Here is a 25525-nt window from a genome sequence, read left to right as displayed (position 1 = left end):
TGCACTGGTGTTGTCCCCCGATACCAAGCCATGAATAAAGAATGGGACCAAAACATACTCCGAGAGCAACTTCTGCCAACCATCCAAAAACAGTTTGGAGACTAAAAATGCCTTTGCATAAACTTCATGTCATTGTCAGTAAAAGCCTTTGAAACTTCTGAACTACTTGTCATTCTACTTCAGTACATCGGAGAAACATCTGACACAAAGATCTAAAAACACTGAGGCAGCAGACTTTGTGGAAACCAACACTTGGGTCATTCTCAAAACTTTTGGCCACGACTATAAAGCGCCGTGTCTCTAATTCTGCTTTTAATAACTATGACGGCCAAATCCTTTAGGTTTATGTTAATAGTAAATTTACCTTAGTTTTTGGTTAATTTGAAACTGAATATAATGTAGATTTTAACATACATAATTGAAGATTCTCTTCCATCTCAATAATTTAAAGGTTATGAAATGTTCTTAATGATGATAGTATATACATGGGGTCGCCAATTGAAGTTAGATAAGTGAAGTAGGGACCATGTGCACCCTACCACACCACGTGCCACCTGGATTGTGACCCAAGTGCAGCAGGTGACACCTCAACATCACACTGGAACAGTGTGAAGTTTTTGTTTATGGTGGCTGGAGTGCCAATCCTGCCACCAACCACCCAAATTGGAAGTACCTTGAGAAATATGAACTAAGAACACAGAGTTTTCTAGCCATGTGTGCGTATGTGATAATACTGTATACAGAAACCTTAAGGTTAAGCCTCAAGCGGAATACCATAGATAAGAAGTTTCCCTTTATTTGTATGTACTGTATTATCCTTATTTTGTGTTCACTGTTTGCTTTGGGGGGCGCCACTGTGGTGCAGTGGTAGTGCTGCTGCCTCACAGTTAGGAGACCCAGGTCCACTTCCCGGGTCCTCCCTGTGTGGAGTTTGCATGTTCTCCCCGTGTCTGCGTGGGTTTCCTCCTACAGTTCAAAGTCATGCAGGTTAGGTGCATTGGTGAACCTAAATTGTCCCTAGTGTGTGCCCTGCGGTGGGCTGGTGCCCTGCCCGTGGTTTCTTCCTGCCTTGCACCTAGTGTTGGCTCGGATTGGCTCCAGCAGACCCCTGTAACCCTGTGTTAGGATATAGCGGGTTGGGAAATGACTGACTGACTGTTTGCTTTGAACTTCACTAAAATCTATCAAACAAAGACACTTGGACTTTGAAAACCCTCAACAAACACAGTTATAATGACATTTAAAGACAAAGTACAATTTCTGACCTGGTCACCGAGTAGCGCTATGTTACACCTCGTCTGTCTGGATTTTCTCTGGTTTTCTCCAAAAAAAATGTAAGCTATGTTAATTGGCAGCTCTAACTTGTACTCAAGTCTGGGCTCATTCTAGCCGGCCTGTTTCTCTGGGGCAGTCCTCAAATCCCATCAAAGACAGCAACTGAGTGCATGCTGTTCTGAATCAAGACGATCGCACTTAAAGCCGCCAGCGATGAGTCACTTGCCCTCAGTAGTCAAAAAACAGTCCAGTAGCCACCTGTCAATAAACAAAGGGAGACAAAAGCAGCCACCAAATTTAGCTGTGTGATGATACACAATCTGGTCATCTGAACTATTTGGCAACACTTTAACAGAAATACAGCAAAACAAAAACACAAAAACAATGAAAACTTCCATAAAATCTATTAACCTTTAATCCAACAGTATTGAATGTCACATTACCAGGCCAAAATTAAAATAAAAACATTACTAAGATTAAAAAGGTCTCAGAGCCAGTTGGTTTCCATCTTATCCAATGTTCCCTTTCCAGGAAGGTGAAACAAGTTAAAATTACAGAGAATAATACAATTCTGGAAGTCATCAAATTTAAATTCAGTCCACTGCAGAAATCCAACATGACAATGGTGGGCTGCTAGTTTGAACAAATGAGAAGATCCTCAGGCGGATCCTAAGGCAGATTTCTCTCTTTATGGTGATGTGAACATACTGGCACATCATGATAACTAACTGCATGACAATGTGTCACAATTAATTCTTCTGTCCCTCTCACCATATTCTGTGGTTCAAGTTCATCTCACGTAAAAATATTCAGCTTCTTCAATTATAAGCACAAACATTCTTGCTGTCACGATGTGACAAGCTATTCCGATGCCAAACCTGGTTTACCAAGAATTGAGCAAATTTAAAAAAAAAATCATTCATTTCAACAATCTTTTTCTTTTGTTCAATCAATATTTTGTAACATTAAACACTCCAGTTCCTCGCAGGCCTTTTCAGGACAGGTTCTTGTTTCTTTGGTTTCTTATTCTCTCCTGTAGGAGATCCCAAGCTTTCTGTACCTGCAAAAAATAGCAAAGGTAAGTATTATGCTATTGGTGCACTCGTCTCAAAAAACGTTCTGAAATAAATCTGCACAACAAGCCTGAACTGGATTAAAGGACTGAAAAAAATCTACATTACTGCTGCCTCTAAAATGACCAAGTCATCATTAAGGGAAAATGACCAGGAAATTTTGAATTTTGTGTGTGAGCAATTACATTTTTAAAAGTAGGATGTGAAATCAAATAAAGTAGACACATGAAGTAATATATTAATAAGAAGGTACTGTCACTAAGAAAAGCTTCCATTTAATGTAAAATATTACAGGCTTGCGGTGGGTTGGCACCCTGCCTGGGATTGGTTCCTGCCTTGTGCCCTGTGTTGGCTGGGATTGGCTCCAGCAGACCCCCCGTGACCCTGTGTTCGGATTCAGCGGGTTGGAAAATGGATGGATAGATATTACAGGCTTTATTTTCTGTTTCAAAAATTTCAGAAAACTCCTGAGTGTGAACTATGTGTACATGGATATTCATATTTCCATCTATATCTCTGTATTTATATATCTATATCTATCAATATCCCCAAATCTATTACTATCTCTATACTGTATGTATATACTTATATCTATCTCTATATACTGTGTCTCTGTATTTATATCTCTATCTCTGCATTTATATATCTATATCTCTATCCCTACATCTCTCTGAATTTATATATCTAGCTCTATACCGTGTTTCTGTATTTATTTATTTTATATATATCTCCATCCTATGTCTCTGTATTTATATATCTATCCCTATATCTTTCTCTGTCGCTCTAGTATTTACAGTTAGGTCCATAAATATTTGGACAGAGACAACTTTTTTCTAATTTTGGTTCTGTACATTACCACAATGAATTTGAAATGCAGTTGAAGTGCAGACTTTCAGCTTTAATTCAGTGCGGTGAACAAAACGATTGCATAAAAATGTGAGGCAACTAAAGCATTTTTTGAACACAATCCCTTCATTTCAGGGGCTCAAAAGTAATTGGACAATTGACTCTTTCGCTATTTCATGGGCAGGTGTTGTAAAGTCCGTCCTTATGTCATTATCAATTAAGCAGATAAAAGGCCTGGAGTTGATTTGAGGTGTGGTGCTTGCATGTGGAAGATTTTGCTGTGAACAGACAACATGCAGTCAAAGGAGCTCGCCATGCAGGTGAAAGAAGCCATCCTTAAGCTGTGAAAACAGAATAAGCCCATCCGAGAAATTGCTACAATATTACGAGTGGCAAAATCTACAGTTTGGCCCATCCTGAGAAAGAAAGCAAGCACTGGTGAACTCAGCAATGCAAAAAGACCTGGACGTCCACGGAAGACAACACTGGTGGATGATGGCAGAATCATTTCCATGGTGAAGAGAAACCCCTTCACAACATCCCACCAAGTGAACAACACTCTCCAGGTGGTAGGCATATCGATATCCAAATCTACCACAAAGAGAAGACTGCATGAAAGTAAATACAGAGGGTGCACTGCAAGGTGCAAGCCACTCATAAGCCTCAAGAATAGAAAGGCGAGATTGGACTTTGCTAAAGAACATCTAAAAACGCCAGCACAGTTCTGGAAAAACATTCTTTGGACAGATGAAACCAAGATCAACCTCTACCAGAATGATGGCAAGAAAAAAGTATGGAGAAGGTGTGGAACAGCTCATTATCCAAAGCATACCACATCATCTGTAAAACACGGTGGAGGGAGGCAGTGTGATGGCTTGGGCGTGCATGGCTGCCAGTGGCACTGGGACACTAGTGTTTATTGATGATGTGACACAGGACAGAAGCAGCCGAATGAATTCTGAGGTGTTCAGAGACATACTGTCTGCTCAAATCCAGCTAAATACAGCAGTCAAAGTGATTCATGATACAGATGGACAATGACCCAAAACATACAGCCAAAGCAACCCAGGAGTTTATTAAAGCAAAGAAATGGAAAATTCCTGAATGGCCAAGTCAGTCACCTGATCTTAACCCAATTGAGCTGGCATTTCACTTGTTGAAGACTAAACTAAAGACAGAAAGGCCCACAAACAAACAGCAACTGAAAGCTGCTGCAGTAAAGGCCTGGCAGAGCATTAAAAAGGAGGAAACCCAGCATCTGGTGATGTCCAGGAGTTCAAGACTTCAGGCTGTCATTGCCAGCAAAGGGTTTTGAACCAAGTATTAGAAATGAACATTTGATTTCCAGTTATTTAATTTGTCCAATTACTTTTGAGTCCTGAAATGAAGGGATTGTGTTAAAAAAATGCTTTAGTTGCCTCACATGTTTATGCAATCGTTTTGTTCACCCCACTGAATTAAAGCTGAAAGTCTGCACTTCAACTGCATCGGAGTTGTTTCATTTCAAATTAATTGTGGTAAAGAACAGAACCAAAATGAGAAAAAAGTTGTCTCTGTCCAAATATTTATGGACCTAACTGTATATCTCTATATTTATCTCTCTGTATTTATATATCTCTATCTCTATACTGTCCCTCTGTATTTATATATCTATCCCTATATCTCTATACATTATCTCTGTATTTATATCTCTATATCCCTGTATTCCTATAGCTATCCCTATGGCTCTCTCTTTATCTCTGTATTTGTCTCTCTGTCTGTTCATCTATAATATGGTGCCTTTCCATATCTATCTATCTATATACAGGGGTAGGCAAAAGTAGTCACAGTTGTATGTAAAAATGTATTCTTGTATTATTGTTTATTAATTATTGAATTATTTATTTGTATTATTTGTCCCTTATTTGTTGTCGTCTTCATCATATTATTGTTATTATTTCATATCCTTACTTATGATTTATCTTTTAGGTAATGATGGCTGGTAATTTAACCAACAAACTAATGAAAGTGGACACATAAACATACTGAAAGGAGGAGAACAAACTTAATAAAGCTAAGAGTTAATAAAGCTATTGTAATAATCATAGCCTGCATGTCTTTTTCCATACAAACAACTGTAAACCTACATTTGTCCACCCCTGTGTATATATGGGTCCTACTGGTGCTCTGTCCAGGGTTTCCTCCTGCCTTTGTGCCCAACACTGCCTGTATAGTCTGTGTCCTTCCACAGCTCTGAACTGAATTAAGCAGCCTTAATGGAATACTCAACTCAGAAATAATTTATTTTTTATACACTACTTACCCCATGTAGTTTAAGTGATGACCGAGAAATATTTTAATATAATGTTTTCATGCAGAACAGCGATAACATTTTTGATACAATAGGCATCAATGGGAACCACTGCTGGAGTGGAGCAAACAATACCAAAAACATCCATGATAATTTTTTTCACTTGTGCCTCAAAATTCACAGGTCAAGTTGTCCAGTCATATAATTACAATGTCCCAAACACATGCACTTTTACTAAAATATTGTTAAATAAACCACTCCAGGAAAATGTCTTCATGAAAAAAACTGAACAGGTTATGCGAATGCGAGTGAGTATTTGATAGAGCTACTCTTGGACAATTGTAACGATCTACAAAAAAATCCTGGTGACAATTTGGTTTAATTTCAAGTATGTATGCAAGTTGTTGTCTCTATAAGATTATTTTCTCTTTTATTACCACTAATGCATGAAATACAGGGGGTCCTCGGGTTACGACACAGTTCCATTCCTACAACCTGAATTTTGCTGTTAAGTCGAAACACACCCTAGCCTAAGTCACTTACCTATCTTAACACATTTGCAAAATCATAATCTAGAACATGAAAACACAACTAAGCCACAGAAAAAGGAAAAGGACATAAATATACTGTACTGTAGTAACGGAAAAAATGAGTGTATCTTACCTTACTTTTATTCCTTCTCACGTCTCAATTTTGTTTTTAAGTTTTTATGGGAATGAGTGTTGTAAACTCGAAACGTTCTATGTGGAGATGTTGTAACCCTAGGACCCCCTGTACTTTGAAGTGTTAAATGCCATAATCTTCTTCAGTCTCCATTGCTATGTATAGTAAAGTGAGAAACTTTATGCCTGTGAAATGTTCCAACATACTGAAGATAATGCGACCCACCCAGAACCACCTTTGGGGGAGAGAGAGGCTCTCCTCCTGCTTCAAAGTCTTCTATGTTGTTTCTTTACTCAATAACACACTGATGAGTATGAGAGTGCTTAAAAAAAAAAAACTTAAAAAAAAATGTAGAAATAAAAATACTGCCAGGACATGCTGTGAACAAATAGAATAATTAAGGTTTAACAATATTATGTTCCATTTTGTTCATTGTCCGTTATATGCAAAACACTAAGGATAACAATAAAGATCCCCTTTGGTGTTAGTGCTGTCCTATATGCATAGTTTACTATGAGTGAAGCGACAGTAAATTACAGTAGTGAAAGTTGAAAATGAGGTGCGAAATGACTGTTCTTGAAAAAAGAAAAAAAATGTCATCATAAACAACGCAGCACTCTTCTGAAGTGTCCGTGTTCATTTGTACGTCTGTGTTGTTTAAGCACTGTGCACAAGTCCACACAGTCAGACTGATGTCAGTTTTGTCTTTATGTACAAATGTGAAGATTCTGTAATGTCCCGTGCCAATTAAGCCCCACAACAATTCACCTTGGGCATTTAGTAGTTTGTGAACCAAAACCAGTGGTGGAGTGGAATGACACGGACACAAAAAGGCAAAAGTGAAAAAAAAACAGTGACTCTTTATAGAAATGAAAGCAAAATGTAATCAAACAATTCAAAATCCCTGCCGTGTCAAAAAAAAAAAAGAATCAGCACAGTCGCAATGCTATGCATTAAAAAAGAACGATTATTTACAACAACAAAAGATGAGCTCCCCAGCTTAACCCGATCAAACTTTGCTGCTGCTCAGAATGTCTCTAGGCCAAAGACTGCAATATGACCTCAAGTGCCTGCATATCCTTTTTATATGGTGGTAGGACTGTCATAACCAATCACTAATGATGCCAAACCCTTTCCTTCACTGGGGGACCGGGACAAGATGGTGGCCATGTGCCACCTCCTACCCAAAGTCTACAGTTAATCGAGTTCACTTTTGTACTCCTGTCTACAGGCAGATGAAAGTTCAAGGACACACTCTCTCAGGCACAAGCAATCCTCCTTCACCTGCTCCAAAGCAGGCATGGGCCATGTAGTACTCCGAGCTGTCAGCTTACCGGAGCCCATTGCATTCCCTCAACTGATAAGGCAAAGTGTTTGCCCTTTTATAATATGGAAAAGAAAGCTATAAATAGTTATTCCATTATTCCAAACTGAACTGTGTGAAGTGACCTATCACAGATTGTGTACGATATGAATTCCTCTGGTGGTGCCTCTTTTCATACTGGGTTTGCCAGCTCTTTTAGTTTTAATGACTAAGCAAAACCATGACTTGAGGTGAACAGGTAAGTCAGAATATAGGACAGCTACAATTTGTATTGCAGAGTATTTAATAAGAGATGCTTGAAAGTTAGAGAGAGGGGTTACATTATTATTTTTCACTGTTCCTTTCAAATAAGAAATTCTGTGGATGTCTTATTTATATACTAGACATTAAGCCCATTACAATAATGGGCGCTAGAATAGTAGCACATAAACATTAGTAGGAACAGTCTATATTAAATGGCAAAGGACCGTCTATTTTCTGTTACAGTAATACTGGCTTGTATGTGGCTGTAATATGCGTCACTGTATTGTGTGCCTTTGATTTTCTCTCACGGTAATACGTCTCTCCAGCAAGTATTTTAATCTGTGCTGGCGTGCAGCTGATTATTGTATGTATGGCGTCTCCCCAGCAACGGATTTTATGTGCGCGAAAATAAATCTACTTTTAAAAGTCATCCTATTGTAATATGAAAATTCGTATATTTAGGAAAACACTTTACACTTTACTGGGCCAAGTTTGTTAATCGCAAATCTGACATCCTCAGAGTGAACACTTGCACAACAACAAACACTAATCCCACCTCTTTGGGGAAGCTGGTCTCTGCGTCTCAGTACCCGATTGGATTTTATGTGCATTATGTTTTAGGTCTTACCTCATTTACCGAAATCCGATTGGATCGGCCGCGCGATATTTTATAGGTCCCGCCCTCTCTGTCTTGTGTAACGCGTCAGGCGGCCTTTGAAGCATTGCACCATGCCCCGCGCATGCGTACTTCACCAGAAGACAAACACACACGGACGCACACAGGGATTTTATTAAAGAGGATTGGAATAAATTCCTAGTGTGCTTCTTTCATCTCATTCAATGCATCATACATCCAGCTTGTCTGCATTCAGTCGTATCAGCTGAACGAGATCATCAAGATGTTCCACATGAACTCTGATTAATTTAAATTCTTGTATATTCAGATATTTCCAGTTGCTAAAACTGTCCCGACACCATGACTCTCACCTGTCTTTGTGTAACCTCTGGCTCCCAGGATGTGCAAAGGACAACATTTGCTCTCTCCACTCTTTGTTCATTGGTCCACTGATTATCCAGCCGCTTTTGCGCATTCTCTTTACTTACACCATCTCTGGTCATTATGCGGGCAATTGCCTAATGAAGCAAAAATAAATAATGAGTTCAAAAAAAAAACCAAAAAAAACAGGCTAGCTGAACTTTCCTACAACTGTATAGAGGGAAAAAAATGTTGTCTTACCTCGCCATCTGGGATGATTGTTACCCAGACCTCATGGACTATATCGGTCCAACCAGCCTCCAGTAGAACTGCTGCATCCAGCACACACACAGTCTTACCTGACAAGAAAAACGATGACAAATGGCTTTAACTTAACAACCAGAGAGAGAAAGAAAACACAGGTGTCACGTTATTACTCAAGGCTGGGACACAGATATTTAAAATCAACATCTCAACAATCAACAATCAAAATGTGTAAAAATCAAACGAATGCACTCATTTTAGAATAAATTACAGATTATGAAAGATAGCACTGCTGAACCAAAAAGATGAGTCTTAATAAATGCAGCAAAAGTTACAGCAGGTGCAAAACGAAAACAGAATGTCTTCTGAGGAGGGTGAAGCCCATATGATTTGATGGTAAATTATGCCCTTAATCCAACTATGCTGGACCGATTGTTACGGCCAAAAATGTGATCTGAGCTGTGAGGATGTGTGCCAGTATGCCTACACGAGATAAAAAGTATACTCCAAGTCTTTTCCTTAACTCCTATCACTACCCATACAGCCTGTGACGTAAGTATTCAGCATTACATACCCCGGGTCTATCCTGGTCACTACCTGATAGGTACTACATAACAAAGAGTATAAATGCTTAATCTAGCAGTGAAGACATAACATACAATGAAACAATGCACAAAAATGAAATATTTTCAAAATGCTATACTCTCATTATGGTCAGCTAAGGTACCCCCTCAAATAAAAATACTGACATTTTATTTATTTTATATGCATGCAGGGTGTACTGATCGGGTAGTGGCGTATACACCATAAACTATTTACCCATGTGCAAAGTAGATCAAGCAGCGCTGTAAAGTGTGTGATGGCCGCTTATGTGATGCACGTGTGAAAGTTCTGCTCATGTGCTACGCAAATTAGGCAGGTAGCACAGACTGGGCGATGACATCCCACATCCAACATAGCTGCTACAGCTCTGATGTCATGCTAGAATTGCAAGGCATCATGGGCCACTAGGGGAACAGAATTTGTCTAACCCTACTACACAGCAGATTTGTAGGGAAAAATTCAGTTAAGAAGAACACAGGCAAATTTTGATGATCAACACTAGTGGCTGTCCAAAACAATAAAAAAAAAAAAAAAAAAAAGACAGTGAATCAACAGGTCAGAGGAAAATAAAAATAGAAAAGACACACATGGTTTTGAATTATTTTTTTCTTTACACTTACGATCCAGAGCTTAAAATGATAAGTGGAAGCTTTTTAAACAAAATCCAAAAGCAACACTTTAACCATGGATGTCCTAGTCATTACCAGTAATTAAAACACCTATTGAACATACCCTGAGATGCAGCCTCCAATATTTTCTTTGTAGAAAGCTTTGCTATTTCGGGCCACACAATATCAGTCAAACACTTCAGTTTCTCCTGAATAATAAAATGAAAGTAAAGAAATTAATAATACATTGGCAAAAAAATGAAGGAAGGATTCCTCAAAGTATAAGATGATGTACATGATCTAAAATGAAATGAAAAAACTGCTGTATTCCATCAAGTCTGTGAGAGCACTGTCATGAGACAGGTCAACACGAGACTGACACCAACCATCTAACCATTTTCTAAATCCATAGCGTGTGTGTTCTGATTTGTTTTAATTAAAGGTTACAGAAAATGTGCTTAAAATGGCAGCATTGAACACAAGACAGACATAAACCCTGACTGTTTTTTATATCGTGTGATTCATGGGGTCACCGTCACTCTCAAGTAACTTTACATGTTGTCACACACGGTGCACATGGGAGGCAGCAAAAGGGCTTGAGTAGATAGATAGATACTTTATTAATCCCAATGGAAAATTCACATTCTTCAGCAGCAGCATACTGATACAATAAATAATATTAAATTAAAGAATGATAATAATGCAGGTGAAAAACAGACAATAACTATGTATAATGCTAAATGTTAACGTTTACCCCCCCGGTGGAATTAAAGAGTCGCATAGTGTGGGGGAGGAACGATCTCCTCAATCCGTCAGTGGAGCAGGACGGTGACAGCAGTCACAAAGTGTACAAAGTGAGTAAGGGCAGTTCCAAGTCATACTGGGATGTGGCAGAATGCACCGACTCTTTTTCTCCCTTTCATTCATGGGAGATTCCACCTGGTCCTCTTGACGTCACTTCTGGGACCGAGCCTATGGAAGGAGTCCTTGCTGGCTCCGGGCCCTGTGATGTCACGTCCAGGCTCGAACCTACGGCTGAAGACCTTCATGAACCCGTCCCCTTTGATCTCACTTCTGGTCTTCCGCTTTAAAAGCCTCCACCTTTTCCTTATTCCCTCAGTTCTGTTTTGGACTCAGTTTTGTGCACATCAGTGCTGTATACATTTTTACAACTTTGCAGCCAGGATACCAATTACACGGGTGGCTGATCCAAAACTTACTATGTCTCTGAGTCAAGTTTGTGACAATGTGCATTATAAGAACATTGAAAAATGAGAGGAGATGATTCAGTCCTTCAAGCTTGTTTGTTTAGTCAATAGATAAGCTGTCCCAATATCTCATATGTGTACTTTCTAAAAGTAGTGACGTTTTCTGCTTCAACTCCATGTCTCAGTAGGTTGTTCCAGATTCCCATAACTCTTTGCGTGAAGAAGTGCTTCCCGACTTCAGTCCTAAATGCACTTTCCCTTAATTTCCACTGGTGGATTCACTGTTTAGGTAAAAGAGTTTGACTTAATGGATGCCTTTGAAAATTCTGAAGACCTGCGTTAGGTCCCCACCCAGTGTCCTCTGCTCAGACTAAACAGGTTGAACTCTCTGTTGCAGGAGGACATGTCCATAAGTCGTCAGATACACTTAATTGCTCCCCTCCGCACAGCTTCAAATGTTGCCATGTCCTGCTTGTAGCATAGTGACCAGAATTGCACACAGCACTCTAGCTGTGCTCTCACCAGTGCAGGACATAGTCTGAGTAAAATGTCCCTTAACTTCAGTTTTTACAATATAAAAACATTTTATTGCCTTTTTATTTGCTTTTATTTATTGCTTAGATAAGTGGTCTCAAATTTCAGTCCTGGAGGGCTGCAGTGGCTGCAAGTTTTCATTGTAACCCTTTTCATTAGTTTCACATTACTTTAACATGGCTTTCTCATATCTTCATTTTAGTTTGATGCTTTGTATGGTCTGCATATTCAATTAATTATCATTATCACTCATGGTGGCTCCGAAATCTGTACTAACCCTTACTTTCTCTGCTGTTCTTTTTCCGGTTTTCTGTGGTGGCGCCACCACCTGATCAAAGCAGCATGATGTCCCTACATTGACGGATTAAAGGCCAGAAGTCATCATCAAGTTCTTCCATTTGAACCCTGAATACAATGAGGACTGATTGATGTCATTTATGTTAGGTAGAATACCTAGAGGGGGCTGGGTGGTCTCGTGGCCTCGGAACCCCTGCAGATTTTTTTCTCTCCAGACGTCTAGAGTTTTTTCTGTCATCCCTGGTCATTACTTACTTTTATTCTATGTTAATTAGTCCTCCCTAATTCTATTTTCTTATTTATGTTGCCTTTTTTCTCTTTCTTCATCATGTAAAGCACTTTGAGCTACATCATTTGTATGAAAATGTGCTATAGAAATAAATGTTGTTTTGTTAATTAGTGACCTGTTTTGGCTAATTAACTTCTTTTGAACTCATTTTAATTGGCTTGTTCTTGAAGACTCAGACCCCTTAATTGTTTCTTTTTCCTTAATTAGCAGTCAAAACAATAATGAGACATAAAATGAGCCAAAACATGAACAGCAAACTGTGTCCATCATAAAATAAATCATAAAATAAATCATCTGAAAATAAAGAAAGATGAGGGTCTCAGGAATGCTGATCTGCTCAGGTCCACAAAACATTCTAACAGTGCTCTTAGAAAAGGCAAAATCAACAATTTTGGAAATGTATGCCATTGCACAATGAGAGCAGCAACAAGCCGTGGAATTAAAGAGCGGGTTTAATTAACAACAAGAATCAGCACCTAATTAAGCAACTGGTTGGAGTGAACATGGTTGGAGTCTGAGACCCTGACTTAGTTGGTCTTCTGTTAATTGACTCACTTTACGTTTCATTTCTGTTTGGGTGCCATTTAAGGAAAGAAATTCAGGGGAACAAATCTTAAAAAACAAGTCAATTAAAATGAAAAGAAAAGGAATTAATTAGCAGCAAAAACTGGTCACTAATTAAAAAAAGGGTTAGAATGAAAACCTGCAGCCAGTGTGGCCCTCCAAGACTGGAGTTTGAGACCACTGACTTAGATGATGAAAATATTTTGTCAACATAAACCGCCAAGTCCTTTTCAGAGGTTGCCTTCTGTATGACAGGGTCTCCCATCTTGTATTTATAATTAACAAGCCTTTTGCCCACATGTAGCACTTTGAACTTTTCTAAAGTGAACTGCATTTTCCAAGTGTTCACCCAGTTCTGAAGTTTCTGATTTGTGATTGCTGCCTCCTCAGTGTCTGCCATTCACCCAGTTTAAGTGTCATCTGAAAACTTACTTCTCAAGTTTACTAACAATACCAAAGTCTATGATATCAATATAAATCAGAAGAAGCATTATGAATACAGCAGCATTAATTTTAGGTAAGGTAAAGTAATTGACAGAAGATGGAAGAATCAAAAGAAACTCTATTTGTCTCACTTGTGCCTTTGCAACGGGATATTTCTAAGGTCTGGGTCATGGGGGTCTGAGGGCTCTCCCGGCAACACTGGGGACAGGGTGGTAGCCACTGATGAACAAGGCGCTAGAGATGCACTCACATGCATTAGCATTTAATCAATGACTTTGTTAAATGGTGCGACTCAAACCACCTACAACTGAACACCAGCAAAACCAAGGAGCTGGTGGTGGATTTTAGGAGGCCCAGACCCCTCATAGACCCTGTGATCATCAAAGGTGACTGTGTGCTGATGGTGCAGACCTATAAATATCTGGGAGTGCAGCTGGATGATAAATTAGACTGGACTGCCAATACTGATGCGCTGTGCAAGAAAGGACAGAGCTGACTATACTTCCTTAGAAGGCTGGCGTCCTTCAACATCTGCAATAAGATGCTGCAGATGTTCTATCAGATGGTTGTGGCGAGCGCCCTCTTCTACGCAGTGGTGTGCTAGGGAGGCAGCATTAAGAGGAAAGACGCCTCACGCCTGGACAAACTGGTGAGGAAGGCAGGCTCTATTGTTGGCATGGAGCTGGACAGTTTAACATCTGTGGCAGAGCGAAGGGCGCTCAGCAGGCTCCTATCAATTATGGAGAATCCACTGCATCCACTTAATAGTATCATCTCCAGACAGAAGAGCAGCTTCAGCGACAGACTGCTGTCACCGTCCTGTTCCATTGACAGATTGAGGAGATCATTCCTCCCCCACACTATGTGACTCTTCAATTCCACCCAGGGGGTAAACGTTAACATTTAACATTATACAAAGTTATTGTCTGTTTTTCACCTGCATTATTATCTTTCTTTAATTTAATATTATTTATTGTATCAGTATGCTGCTGCTGGAGAATGTGAATTTCCCATTGGGATTAATAAAGTATCTATCTATCTCTCTATCTATCTTTACATTTAAATATATGTTTTAGGATTTTTCTAGTAAGGAAGACATAAATTTTGAGGCAAAGTAGTTATAATCCATTAGTCATGGAAAACCTGTTTGTTGAATAGAATTTCACTGCCTCAACAATTCTTGCTTTCATTAGGGAAGTGTAACAAGACAACCACCATTTCTATCAGACCTCAAGTTGCAAGTGGAGTTAGCGTTCTAACCTCCATCATGATATTTAAAAAGGAAATGTTAAAAAAAAAAAAAAGTTAATATACTGTATATAAAAAAAAAAAGTGTCATACGAAAATACTTGAAATTTTTAAAGTCTTAAAAATCAAACTATATTGTCACCCACCATAGTCCCTGAAAAGTTTCAAGACTCCTCACCTTATTCCCAAACACTTTTTTTCCAAGTAAAGATCTGTTGATCGTACCATCTTCATTTAAGATATCTGGAACAAAAATGTTGTCACGTCAGAGCTTAACTGCAGGATTCAAACAACAATGAGTACTATGTGCTCACAGCTTCTTAGATATGTAATATTTGAAGAAGACCAAAAGCACTAAGCACAGATTACGCACCATTACCAAACACCTCTTTTACTTTGTGATAGGTGGGTCCTCCTGGATTATAGGTTTCGTGTCCCAGGCGGTCACTGTCGATATGGGCGGCCCCCAGAGCTTCTAGGCGCTTTGCAATGGAGGTCTTGCCGCTCCCACTACCTCCTGTCAGGCCAATCACATAGGGAAAGAGTGGAATGTTTGGATTTTTCTAAAAAGAACAGTGGAAACATGAACAGGAAATTTTAAATCAGATTCTTTGGTTGTATTCACGTTATGAATTCAGTTATCACTATTTGTTCACCCTTGTGGTAAAAGAGTGCCACAACTGTAAAGGTAAAGACAATGAAGGATTTGTAACAGGTGTGCCTCATACACACCCAGTTATAGGCTGTCCCACTATGTCAATCAAGACCTCTTGGGTGCACATAGGATATCAAAGAAGAAGCATTTAAGTCCTGCTAATGCCTCAAAGCCTGCATACCACACGGTGCTGGAAACACCCTAAAGCTGCGATTGTCAATCCTGGAGATTCTTATGCACACCTTTTAGAGTCTCCACACCCTTTAGTGAATACTGTCAAACTGAAAAACTGCCAGGTTAACCAGATAGCCGCAGGTAAGCTAAGCCCAATAACTTGCTGGAGTGGTTAACAAATAGTGTATACAGTGGAATCAGAACCTATCAAGACTAGGAGTGTGTGATATGTACTGCCTACAATAATATCTTAATTGACGTTTTAACGATGCGTGAGTTGAAATAATCGGGTATGCCACTTACTTTGCAAAAAACAATCAAAAACACGCCTTGAGAGTCCGTGCATTCACTGTCTCACATAACCTAACAGGACAGACCACTGTGTGTGTGTAATGCGAGCGCATAGGCATGCATGGTCAGTTAAAGTAGCATAGCTGCCTAAAAATGAGTGCGCAAACGGCACCAGGAGATAAAACAGCGTAGCAATCTACATCATTAGATTTAGTTGTAAGATGTGTGGATCATCCTCACTTGCGTGGAGGTGGGTTGGCTTTGAAAAAGAGCAATTTTGCTCAAGAGACGGCTATCTGCATACTATATCGGAAATCGGTCGCCGTTAAAGACAAGCTCGACAACTAACTTGTTTCACCATTTGAGAACTAGCAACCACACAGAATATGAAGAATAGTAGGAAAAGTGCACAGTAATCTACTAGAAAAGATGTTCTCACAGGACAAAGGTTTTGGAACAGTTGTAGTGCTGAATTCAATAATTGTGACCAAGAGTTTCGATTCACCTCACCTTAGGTGGCGCCAACAGTGTGCCAAGCAGGCGACTACGGAGACTGGACGAACTGATCTTTTCTTCCTCAGTGTCGCTATGGTGGGCATCTTTGATGAGCTTAATCTCATAGATGACCAATTCAGGGTGTCCCTATCAAAAAAGAAGAGGTTTTTTTTTTTTTAACCTTCTGATCTCCGGCACACTTTCTCCAAAAAAAAGTACAGAAACATGATGGTCACACTAAATCTTTTAGTACTGTTCTGTATGCCAATCACCCTTATGTGACATTTACTATAAAATGGAAGCAAATGACAATGAGAATAAAAAAACTATGACGCAGCCTTAAAGTTTTGATGCAGTAAGCAACAGCACTTGCTTCCGACATAAATGTAAAGCCACAATGCAAATGCACTGTTCCATGAACTTAACATTACTTGTGCTGCTATTGACACACTTGCTCTATTAAGATTTACATTGTTGTTCTACTGTGTTTCACTCGCCTTCTCTTCAGTTCTATTCTATAGTGCTTTACTAGGCCGTATGCATTTTGCTAGGATTACATTTTCTACTCTCTTTTTGTTCACGGCTTGGCCCCCTTTGCGGGTTTCTTCGCTGACCACAATACACTGGAGATCAGGATAGGTGATGGATGGACCGTAGGGGTCAGACAGTGGTACAATCTCATAGCGGACGGCTGGCTTGACATCTTGTAGGAACTCGAGGAGTTTTTCCATGCGGAGGGCATAAGGTTGAATCAGCTCCTTCAGGACTTTGTCTGCAGGGTAGACAAGAAAATAATTAGCAATTCTAGTTCCTGCTACACAGACAGGCTGAAAAACCTGACACCAAATGTACAAGGAAGCAAAGTCAGTAGTCACTAAATATGTTATTCTTATGCTAAATATGTCAAACCAGCAAAGCTTTTGTTTACACAACAGTAGTGCTGGTGAATGTTAAGTCAATACATGTTTAGGAAATTCTTTAGAGGCAAATTAACACAAGAAACAGATGGCACGCTACAGGAGCAGGTGAGGCACACTGGTCTGGTCTGTGAGACAACTATCAGGCATAGTTCAGTAAGGGCTATGAATCACAAACAAAAAAAAAACAGAAGGAAGAGCCCCAGGGCTGAACACCAGAAATGGACCACAAAGCTAAAAGGTCTTAAAATCATTTTGGGGTGTACCACGCAGTAGGGTCAGATAAGCCATTTCCTTAATAAATGAATGGAATAGCAGCACTTGCAAATCTTGAGCTCAGAATCCCATGATGTCGCATTTCCTGAAGAGACAGAGGTCTTTCAGGATACACAAAGCCTGAAAAGTAGGAACACCCAGTTTTTAGGGTATTGCCCATTGAGAGAGTGTTAAATGGCTGGTTCCCACCTCAGATCACATCTACAGCATTTGGGTTGTGAGGTGCGTCCTGTGCTGGAAACTTGCTGAATGAAATTTTCTTTCCATTTCTATTCTGTATTTGTCTATTACCTAATATGAACTAATAGTGCACAGGTGTATGGGAGTTAAATAAAACCTTCTTCTTCTTCTACTACTTCTTTTGGCTGCTCCCGTTAGCGGTTGCCACAGCTGACCATCTTGTTCCATATCTTTCTATCCTCTACATCTTGTTCTGTCACCCCCATCACCTGCATGTCCTCTCCCACCACATCCATAAACCTCCTCTTAGGCCTTCCTCTGTTCCTCTTGCCTGGCAGCTCTATCCTTAGTACCTTTCTCTCAGTATACCCAGCATCTCTCCTCTTCACAGGTCCAAACCGACGCAAAAATGTAATGAATTATTATTATTATTATTATCCCACCTCTCTGACTTTGTCTCCCAACCGTCCAACCTGAGCTGACCCCCTAATTTCTAATCCTGTCCATCCTCGTCACACCCAATACAAATCTTAGCATCTTTAACTCTGCTACCTCCAGCTCTGTCTTCAGCTTTCAGGTCAGTGCCACCATCTCCAGCCCATATAACAAAGCTGGTCTCACTACTCCTGTAGACCAGTGTTTCCCAAACTCGGTTCTGTGGCCCCCCTGTGGCTGCAGGTTTTTGTTCCAACCAGCTTCTGTTTTAATTTGGACTCCTGGGCTAATTAAGTGATGTGTTATTTCCCAAGTTCTATATTTTGGGAACAATATAGAAATTAGAAAACTAAGTTTGGTAAAATATATATTTATATAAATATATTTATTATATATCCATCCATCCATCCATCCTCTTCCGCTTATCCGAGGTCAGGTCGCGGGGGCAGCAGCTTGAGCAGAGATGCCCAGACTTTCTCTCCCCGCCACTTCTTCTAGCTCTTCTAGGGGAATCCCGAGGCCTTCCCAGGCCAGCTGAGAGACATAGTCCCTCCAGCGTGTCCTGGGTCTTCCCCGGGGCCTCCTCTCGGTTAGACGTGCCCGGTACACCTCACCAGGGAGGCATCCAGGAGGCATCCTAATCAGATGCCTGAGCCACCTCATCTGACTCCTCTCGATACGGAGGAGCAGCGGCTCTAGTCTGAGCTCCTCCCGGATGACTGAGCTTCTCACCCTATCCTTAAGGCAAAGCCCAGACACCCTGCGGAGGAAACTCATTTCAGCCACTTGTATTCGCGATCTCGTTCTTTCGGTCATACTCATAGCTCATGACCATAGGTGAGGGTAGGAACGTAGATCGACTGGTAAATTGAGAGCTTTGCCTTACGGCTCAGCTCCTTTTTCACCATGACAGACCGATGCAGAGCCCGCATCACTGCGGACGCTGCACCGATCCGCCTGTCGATCTCACGCTCCATTCTTCCCTCACTCGTGAACAAGACCCCGAGATACTTGAACTCCTTCACTTGGGGCAGGATCTCGCTCCCAACCCTGAGAGGGCACTCCACCCTTTTCTGGCTGAGGACCATGGTCTCGGATTTGGAGGTGCGGATTCCCATCCCAGCCACTTCACACTCAGCTGCGAACTGATCCAGAGAGAGCTGAAGACCAGTGCCTGATCAAGCAAACAGGACAACATCATCTGCAAAAAGCAGTGACCCAATCTTGAGTCCACCAAACCGGACCCCCTCAATGCCCTGGCTGCACCTAGAAATACTGTCCATAAAAGTTATGAACAGAATCGGTGACAAAGGGCAGCCCTGGCGGAATCCAAGTCTCACTGGAAACGGGTTCGACTTACTGCCGGCAATGTGGACCAAGCTCTGACACCGATCGTACAGGGATCGAACAGCCCTTATCAGGGGGTCCGGTACTCCGTACTTCCGGAGCACCCCCCACAGGATTCCCCGAGAGACACGGTCGAACGCCTTTTCCAAGTCCACAAAACACATGTAGGCTGGTTGGGCAAACTCCCATGCACCCTCCAGGACCCTGCTAAGGGTGCAGAAATGGTCCACTGTTCCGCGACCAGGACGAAAACCACACTGTTTCTCCTGAATCCGAGGTTCGACTATCTGACAGACCCTCCTCTCCAGAACCCCCAAATAGACTTTTCCAGGGAGGCTGAGGAGTGTGATCCCTCTGTAGTTGAAACACACCCTCCGGTCCCCCCTCCTTAAAGAGGGGGACCACCACCCCAGTCTGCCAATCCAGAGGCACTGTCCCTGATGTCCATGCAATGTTGCAGAGACGTGTCAACCAAGAAAGTCCTACAACATCCAGAGCCTTGAGGAACTCCGGTTGTATCTCATCCACCCCCGGGGCCCTGCCACCAAGGAGTTTTTTGACCACTTCACTGACCTCAGTCCCAGAGATGGGGGAGCCCACCTCCGAGTCCCCAGGCTCTGCTTCCTCATTGGAAGGCATGTTAGTGGGATTGAGGAGGTCTTCGAAGTACTCCCCCCACCGACCCACAACGTCCCGAGTCGAGGTCAGCAGCGCACCATCCCCACCATACACAGTGTTGACACTGCACTGCTTTCTGAGACGCTGGATGGTGGACCAGAATCTCCTCAAAGCCGTCCGAAAGTCGTTCTCCATGGCCTCCCCAAACTTCTCCCACGCCCGAGTTTTTGCCTCAGCAACCACCGAAGCCGCATTCCGCTTGGCCTGCCGGTACCTATCAGCAGCCTCCAGAGTCCCACAGGACAAAAGGGTCCTGTAGGACTCCTTCTTCAGCTTGACGGCATCCCTCACCGCTGGTTTCTACCAACGGGTTCGGGGATTGCCGCCACCAACCACCTTATGGCCACAGCTCCGGTCAGCCACCTCAACAATAGAGGCACAGAACACGCCCATTTGGACTCATATTATTATATATTTATTATTATTATATATCTGCGGTGGGTTGGCACCCTGCCCAGGATTGGTTCCTGCCTTGTGCCCTGTATTGGCTGGGACTGGCTCCAGCAGACCCCCGTGACCCTGTGTTCGGATTCAGCGGGTTAGAAAATGGATGGATGGATGGATGGAGATATATATATATATATATATATATATATATATATATATATAACCAAACTTAGTTTTGTAATTTCTATATTGTTCGCAAAATACAGAACTTGGAATATAACACATCACTTAATTATATATTAAAATGTACCAAGCAGTTATATGGGAATAATGTATTTTTTTCTTTTTAACAATATTTTCATCTTGATTTTCATTCTACTTTTCTAGGTGTTCTAAATGCTTAATTAATCCATTATTTACTAATTAGTGGGTCTGATGCTAAAGTACTTGCACCCTTCGATTATTCCGTGTTGTTTGCCAGTGTGTCTGCTCTTCTCATTTTTAATTGTCATTAATAAGATACAATGAAGGGGAAAAACTGCACAGAGAAAGGGCAAAATATAATGAAATCAACAAAACAAAGTTAAGCATTTAAATCTATAGTAAAAGCAGAAATATTTCTAAATGTCTTATAAATGTAAAAATCATGCTGCTGTGCTTTTCTGAATGTATGAATGTAGAATAAAAGAGAAATAAAACCAGCTAATTAAATGAGATCAGTGTTATCAGATGTTGTCACTGATTAGGAATCTGGTTGGAACAAAAACCTGCAGCCACAGGGGGGCCAGAGGACCGAGGTTGGGAAACACTGCTGTAGACATTCCATTAAATAATTAAGAGGTAAATAAAATAAATAAATTAAATTAAATAAATAAAATAAAACCATTGGCTGTTAAACCTGCATGATAAAGGCACCACAAATCAGAAATACTTTAATTAAATATGTGTGCCCTGTAGTGGTATTGCCTCCAGTGAGGATCTGTGCCCACTGCCACTCACTGCAGATCTGGCTCCACATCACTTAAATTAGACTAAACGGGTAAGGAAACAGTTTAATTAATTTACTCTTAGCAAGAAACTTTAGACACACTGGGTGAGTTTTGTTCCACTTACTTTTTAGTAAGGCACTGTCTGAAAGTCCAATCAAAAAGCGCTTCTCTGTCATCAGACATGACACGGTAAGGAGAGTGCGGTGAGCTCCATGAAGTCTATCAAAAGTTCCCCCAACAACCACATCGCTGTACGTCTCCAAGAGTTCAGTTTTTTGAGGCTCCATGTCTTCCCCAATGATTTCCACCTCGGGTGCGAGCAGAACAGACTTCAGGTGGGGTTTACAAGCGTAACAGCACATGGTATATTTCTCCAAGCAACTCTGCACTAGGCTGATCTGACTGGAATCTGAAACACTGAAGTCTGTAAGAACCACATCGGGAGTATGAGACAAAATCTGGGCTGTGGGGAAAGGGTTGGTGGACAGACCTTGATTTCGGACATTGGTCAACAGGACCCGTATGTCCAAATGGGCACACACGTCTGCCGCTCTGGAATAAAGTTTTGTTATAAGACTTGAGAGGTTGTGAGATGGGGGGACAAAGACTGGTCTGGCTGGCACTATACTGGACAGATTTAAGCCTGGGTGGAGATGAACGTAGAGAGTCTGCTCCACAAACTGGGCGGCTGATGTCAGAACAGGTGTGATCCGCAGGGGTAGAGTATGCAGTGGGGATGTGAGGACGAGTATGCCAGTCCTAAACATGGACATGTTGCACAGCTCTGTAGTGCCTGTGAAAGATGGAGAGAGAAAAAATAAACTTTCTACACAATATCATAATTTCTACAGAATGTGAAGGCATTTTATCTTAAAATTAATATTTGTGACACAGTACAAGCAAAACAATAAAATCTTAAAAAGTCAATGGTGGACCCATAAAGATTATTAGTAATCATCTGTCTGGAAAAATTATAATGAGCACTAAGCAGAGATATGACATGGAGCAACAAAATGTTACAATACATAGACAAGTATTTAATGTCTGCAAATAGCTAAACAGAAGAAAGAGGGAGGGATGGATGGATGGATGGATACACACTTTATTAATCCCAAGGGGAAATTCACATTCTCCAGCAGCAGCATACTGATAAAGAACAACATTAAATTAAAGAGTGATACAATGCATTATTTGGACACTATTATTTTTGTTTGCTGTTATAAATAAGAGCACTTCTGCACCATCCCCTTGCTCCATTTGTTGTGCAAAAATTATTTTACATGTAAAATAATTATTACATTAATAAAGTATCTATCTATCTATCTATCTATCCATCTATCCATCCATACAGCACTGAATGACCGAACCGCTATGATATGCTGCAGTATCCATGTGGCAAAAAGTCAAAATGATTGCAATCGAGTGGAAGAACAAGAAAAATGTTAGCCGCCTAAGCACTGCTCATAACATAGCAACTGTCAATGTTCCTGTCAGGGGAAACGTGGAGCTCACGAAGCCATTTTCCGTGGTAGCTTACGATAGCACAACAGGCATGTCCATCGTGAGGATCAGACACAGACATTCGACCCTCTTCTCATGCACCAAACAGAGAAAACATTATAAGAACAGTGCGCAAAACAAAAACACTTCTACTGTCCTGATTATGGCGTTAGGCTGTGTGCTGGTGACTGTTTCAAAATATATCACTCAAAGCATATTTACTAAATCTGCATCAGTACGCCGGTGCAAACTACAGCATTTATAATGACAGTTTGAGATTTACATGTTTCGATTACATGCAATAACATATATTCTTGTTGAAAAAAATAAATCAATGTCTTTGCTGATTTTTCCAGGAGTCGACATAGTGCTAAGGAGGTTTAAAAACAAAAAAACATTTAAGACAAGGTAAATAAACTGCATTGATTAATTTTGAAACTACTTCACTCCTTAACTAGTGCCACTAGTCAAGTAACTAAGTGACCTTCCATACTTCTCTTTCTTTAAAATGATCATATCCTCATGCCATATCCCAACAATTGATTTTTCCCAGCATTACTAAAGCTTTTTTGAAGTATTTTCACTGGAGGGGGTATACCTAACAAATACAATACAATGCAATTTATTTTTGTGCCGCAATGGGCTTTAACAGGCCCTTCCTATTGACAAAGCCTTGACTCTCTAGATAGATAGATAGATAGATAGATAGATAGATAGATAGATAGATAGATAGATAGATACTTTATTAATCCCAAGGGGAAATTCACATACACCAGCAGCAGCATACCGATACAAAAAAAAAAAATTAAATGAAAGAGTAATAAAAATGTAGGTAAAAACAGACAATAACTTTGAATAATGTTAATGTTTACCCCCCCCCCCCCCCCCGGGGTGGAATTGAAAAGTCGCATAGTTTGGGGAAGGAACGATCTCCTCAATCTGTCAGTGGAGCAGGACGGTGACAGCAGTCTGTCGCTGAAGCTGCTCCTCTGTCTGGATGTCAAACTCTCCAGCTCCATGCCTACAATACAGCCTGCCTTCCTCACCAGTACTCTAAGGAAACAAGAACACCCCCCCCCCCCGCCCCCCCCAAAAAAAACCCTTGTTGGGAAAAAAATGGAAGAAACCTCAGGAAAGGCAGTTCAAAGAGAGACCCCTTTCCAGGTAGGTTGGGTGTGCAGTGGGTGTCAAAGGAAATGGGTAATTACAACACAATACAATACACAGAACACCACTAATCCTCAATATAATAGTGCAATAGAAATATTACAATTACAGAGCAGAATTTAACAGTAGATGATATCACATAATACGACTGGGATTTGGTTCAGAGCCCTAGAGAACTCAACCATCAAGCTACCTCCCCCTATTGGCCATTCCATGCTGAGACAGCGCGATGAAAGGACCCCCCTCTACCTGACAATTCCTGTGATCATCCATCAGAGGTGACTTTACCTTAGGCTGGCAAAACAACATGGCAATAGGGCAGTGGCACCAGGTGCCACATTCAAGTACCGAGAAGAGAAACAGAATATCTGTTCTCTTCCAAATGATAATGATCGCTTTAAGGTTCAAACCCTTACTGATCCCAGTGTGCAGTTGGGCTTTCCTTCTCACAGTCCAAAACACATTCAGTTTGGGTAGACAGGCTTTGCTAAAATGCCCCTACTGTGCTGTGTGTTTTCACCCTGCGATGAACTGGCACCCCGTCCAGGTATTGTTCCTTCCATGTGCCCAATTCTGGCTGGGATGGGCTCCAGTGACCCGGTTTAGGATAAGCACGTTTGAAAAATTGTGCTTGTTTCCCACTTTTCTCTTTTAGTAATATTCATGTGTGAAATATGCTTGAAAGGAAACACAAAAAAGTTTACTTTTTAATTATATGGACGTTGGTATTTGACTCCGCTGTCATTACGATCATAATCCTCTTCAAGGGTCTCAGTACTGTACCAATTTAAAAAGTTTAAGAGCCCCTGCTCGATGATAATAAATACTACCTGATCCGAACTATTAATAACGGCATTATTAAACTAATGAAAGAGCAGAACGACTAATAAAAACTGGTGGATATTGACCTGCTGGGACAACCCGCGGGGTTAACAACCTGCCTCGCCCCACCACATCTCGAAGCAGATGACATCATACTAGTGTGTAACAATGTAAACGTCACCTGTACACGAGTAAAGCTTGTCACAAAAAGCTTAGTTTCGTTACCTTTTTTCACTCGGAAGCTCAGCAACTCGCCCCGCCTTAATTCTGCAAAGGTACGCCAACACTCGTTATCGTCATTGCTGGAGCAGCTAATTCTCGAAGTAGCGAGGGGTACTCGTAACTTCTCGCTTAGCTGATATCAGCTTCTCAAACACCACACGGGCCGCATTTCACTTCCCATATATCACAAACAGCGGCCCATCCTTCGTGTACGAATTCACGCGACTCCTACTCCACCGCT

The 25525-nt window shown here is 41.0% G+C and overlaps 1 protein-coding gene across 1 annotated transcript; it reads right to left on the bottom strand.

Annotated features, from left to right (window-relative positions):
* Positions 1-1667: 1667 nt before the first annotated feature.
* Positions 1668-25525, bottom strand: coasy (CoA synthase). The gene is made up of 10 exons (XM_028818549.1): positions 25288-25525; positions 21698-22366; positions 16922-17136; positions 16380-16511; positions 15123-15312; positions 14928-14992; positions 10290-10374; positions 8952-9049; positions 8702-8848; positions 1668-2335 (listed from the first exon to the last, which is right to left on the bottom strand). The coding sequence occupies exons 2-10, from the start codon at positions 22344-22346 to the stop codon at positions 2270-2272; spliced, it is 1647 nt and encodes a 548-aa protein (XP_028674382.1). The 5' UTR covers positions 22347-22366; positions 25288-25525; the 3' UTR covers positions 1668-2269.

This window comes from Erpetoichthys calabaricus, chromosome 14 (genome assembly GCF_900747795.2).
Source record: "Erpetoichthys calabaricus chromosome 14, fErpCal1.3, whole genome shotgun sequence".
Lineage (NCBI taxonomy): Eukaryota > Metazoa > Chordata > Cladistia > Polypteriformes > Polypteridae > Erpetoichthys > Erpetoichthys calabaricus.
The sequence above is the reverse complement of the archived record's forward strand: the minus strand, read 5'-3'. Positions and strand labels throughout refer to the sequence as shown.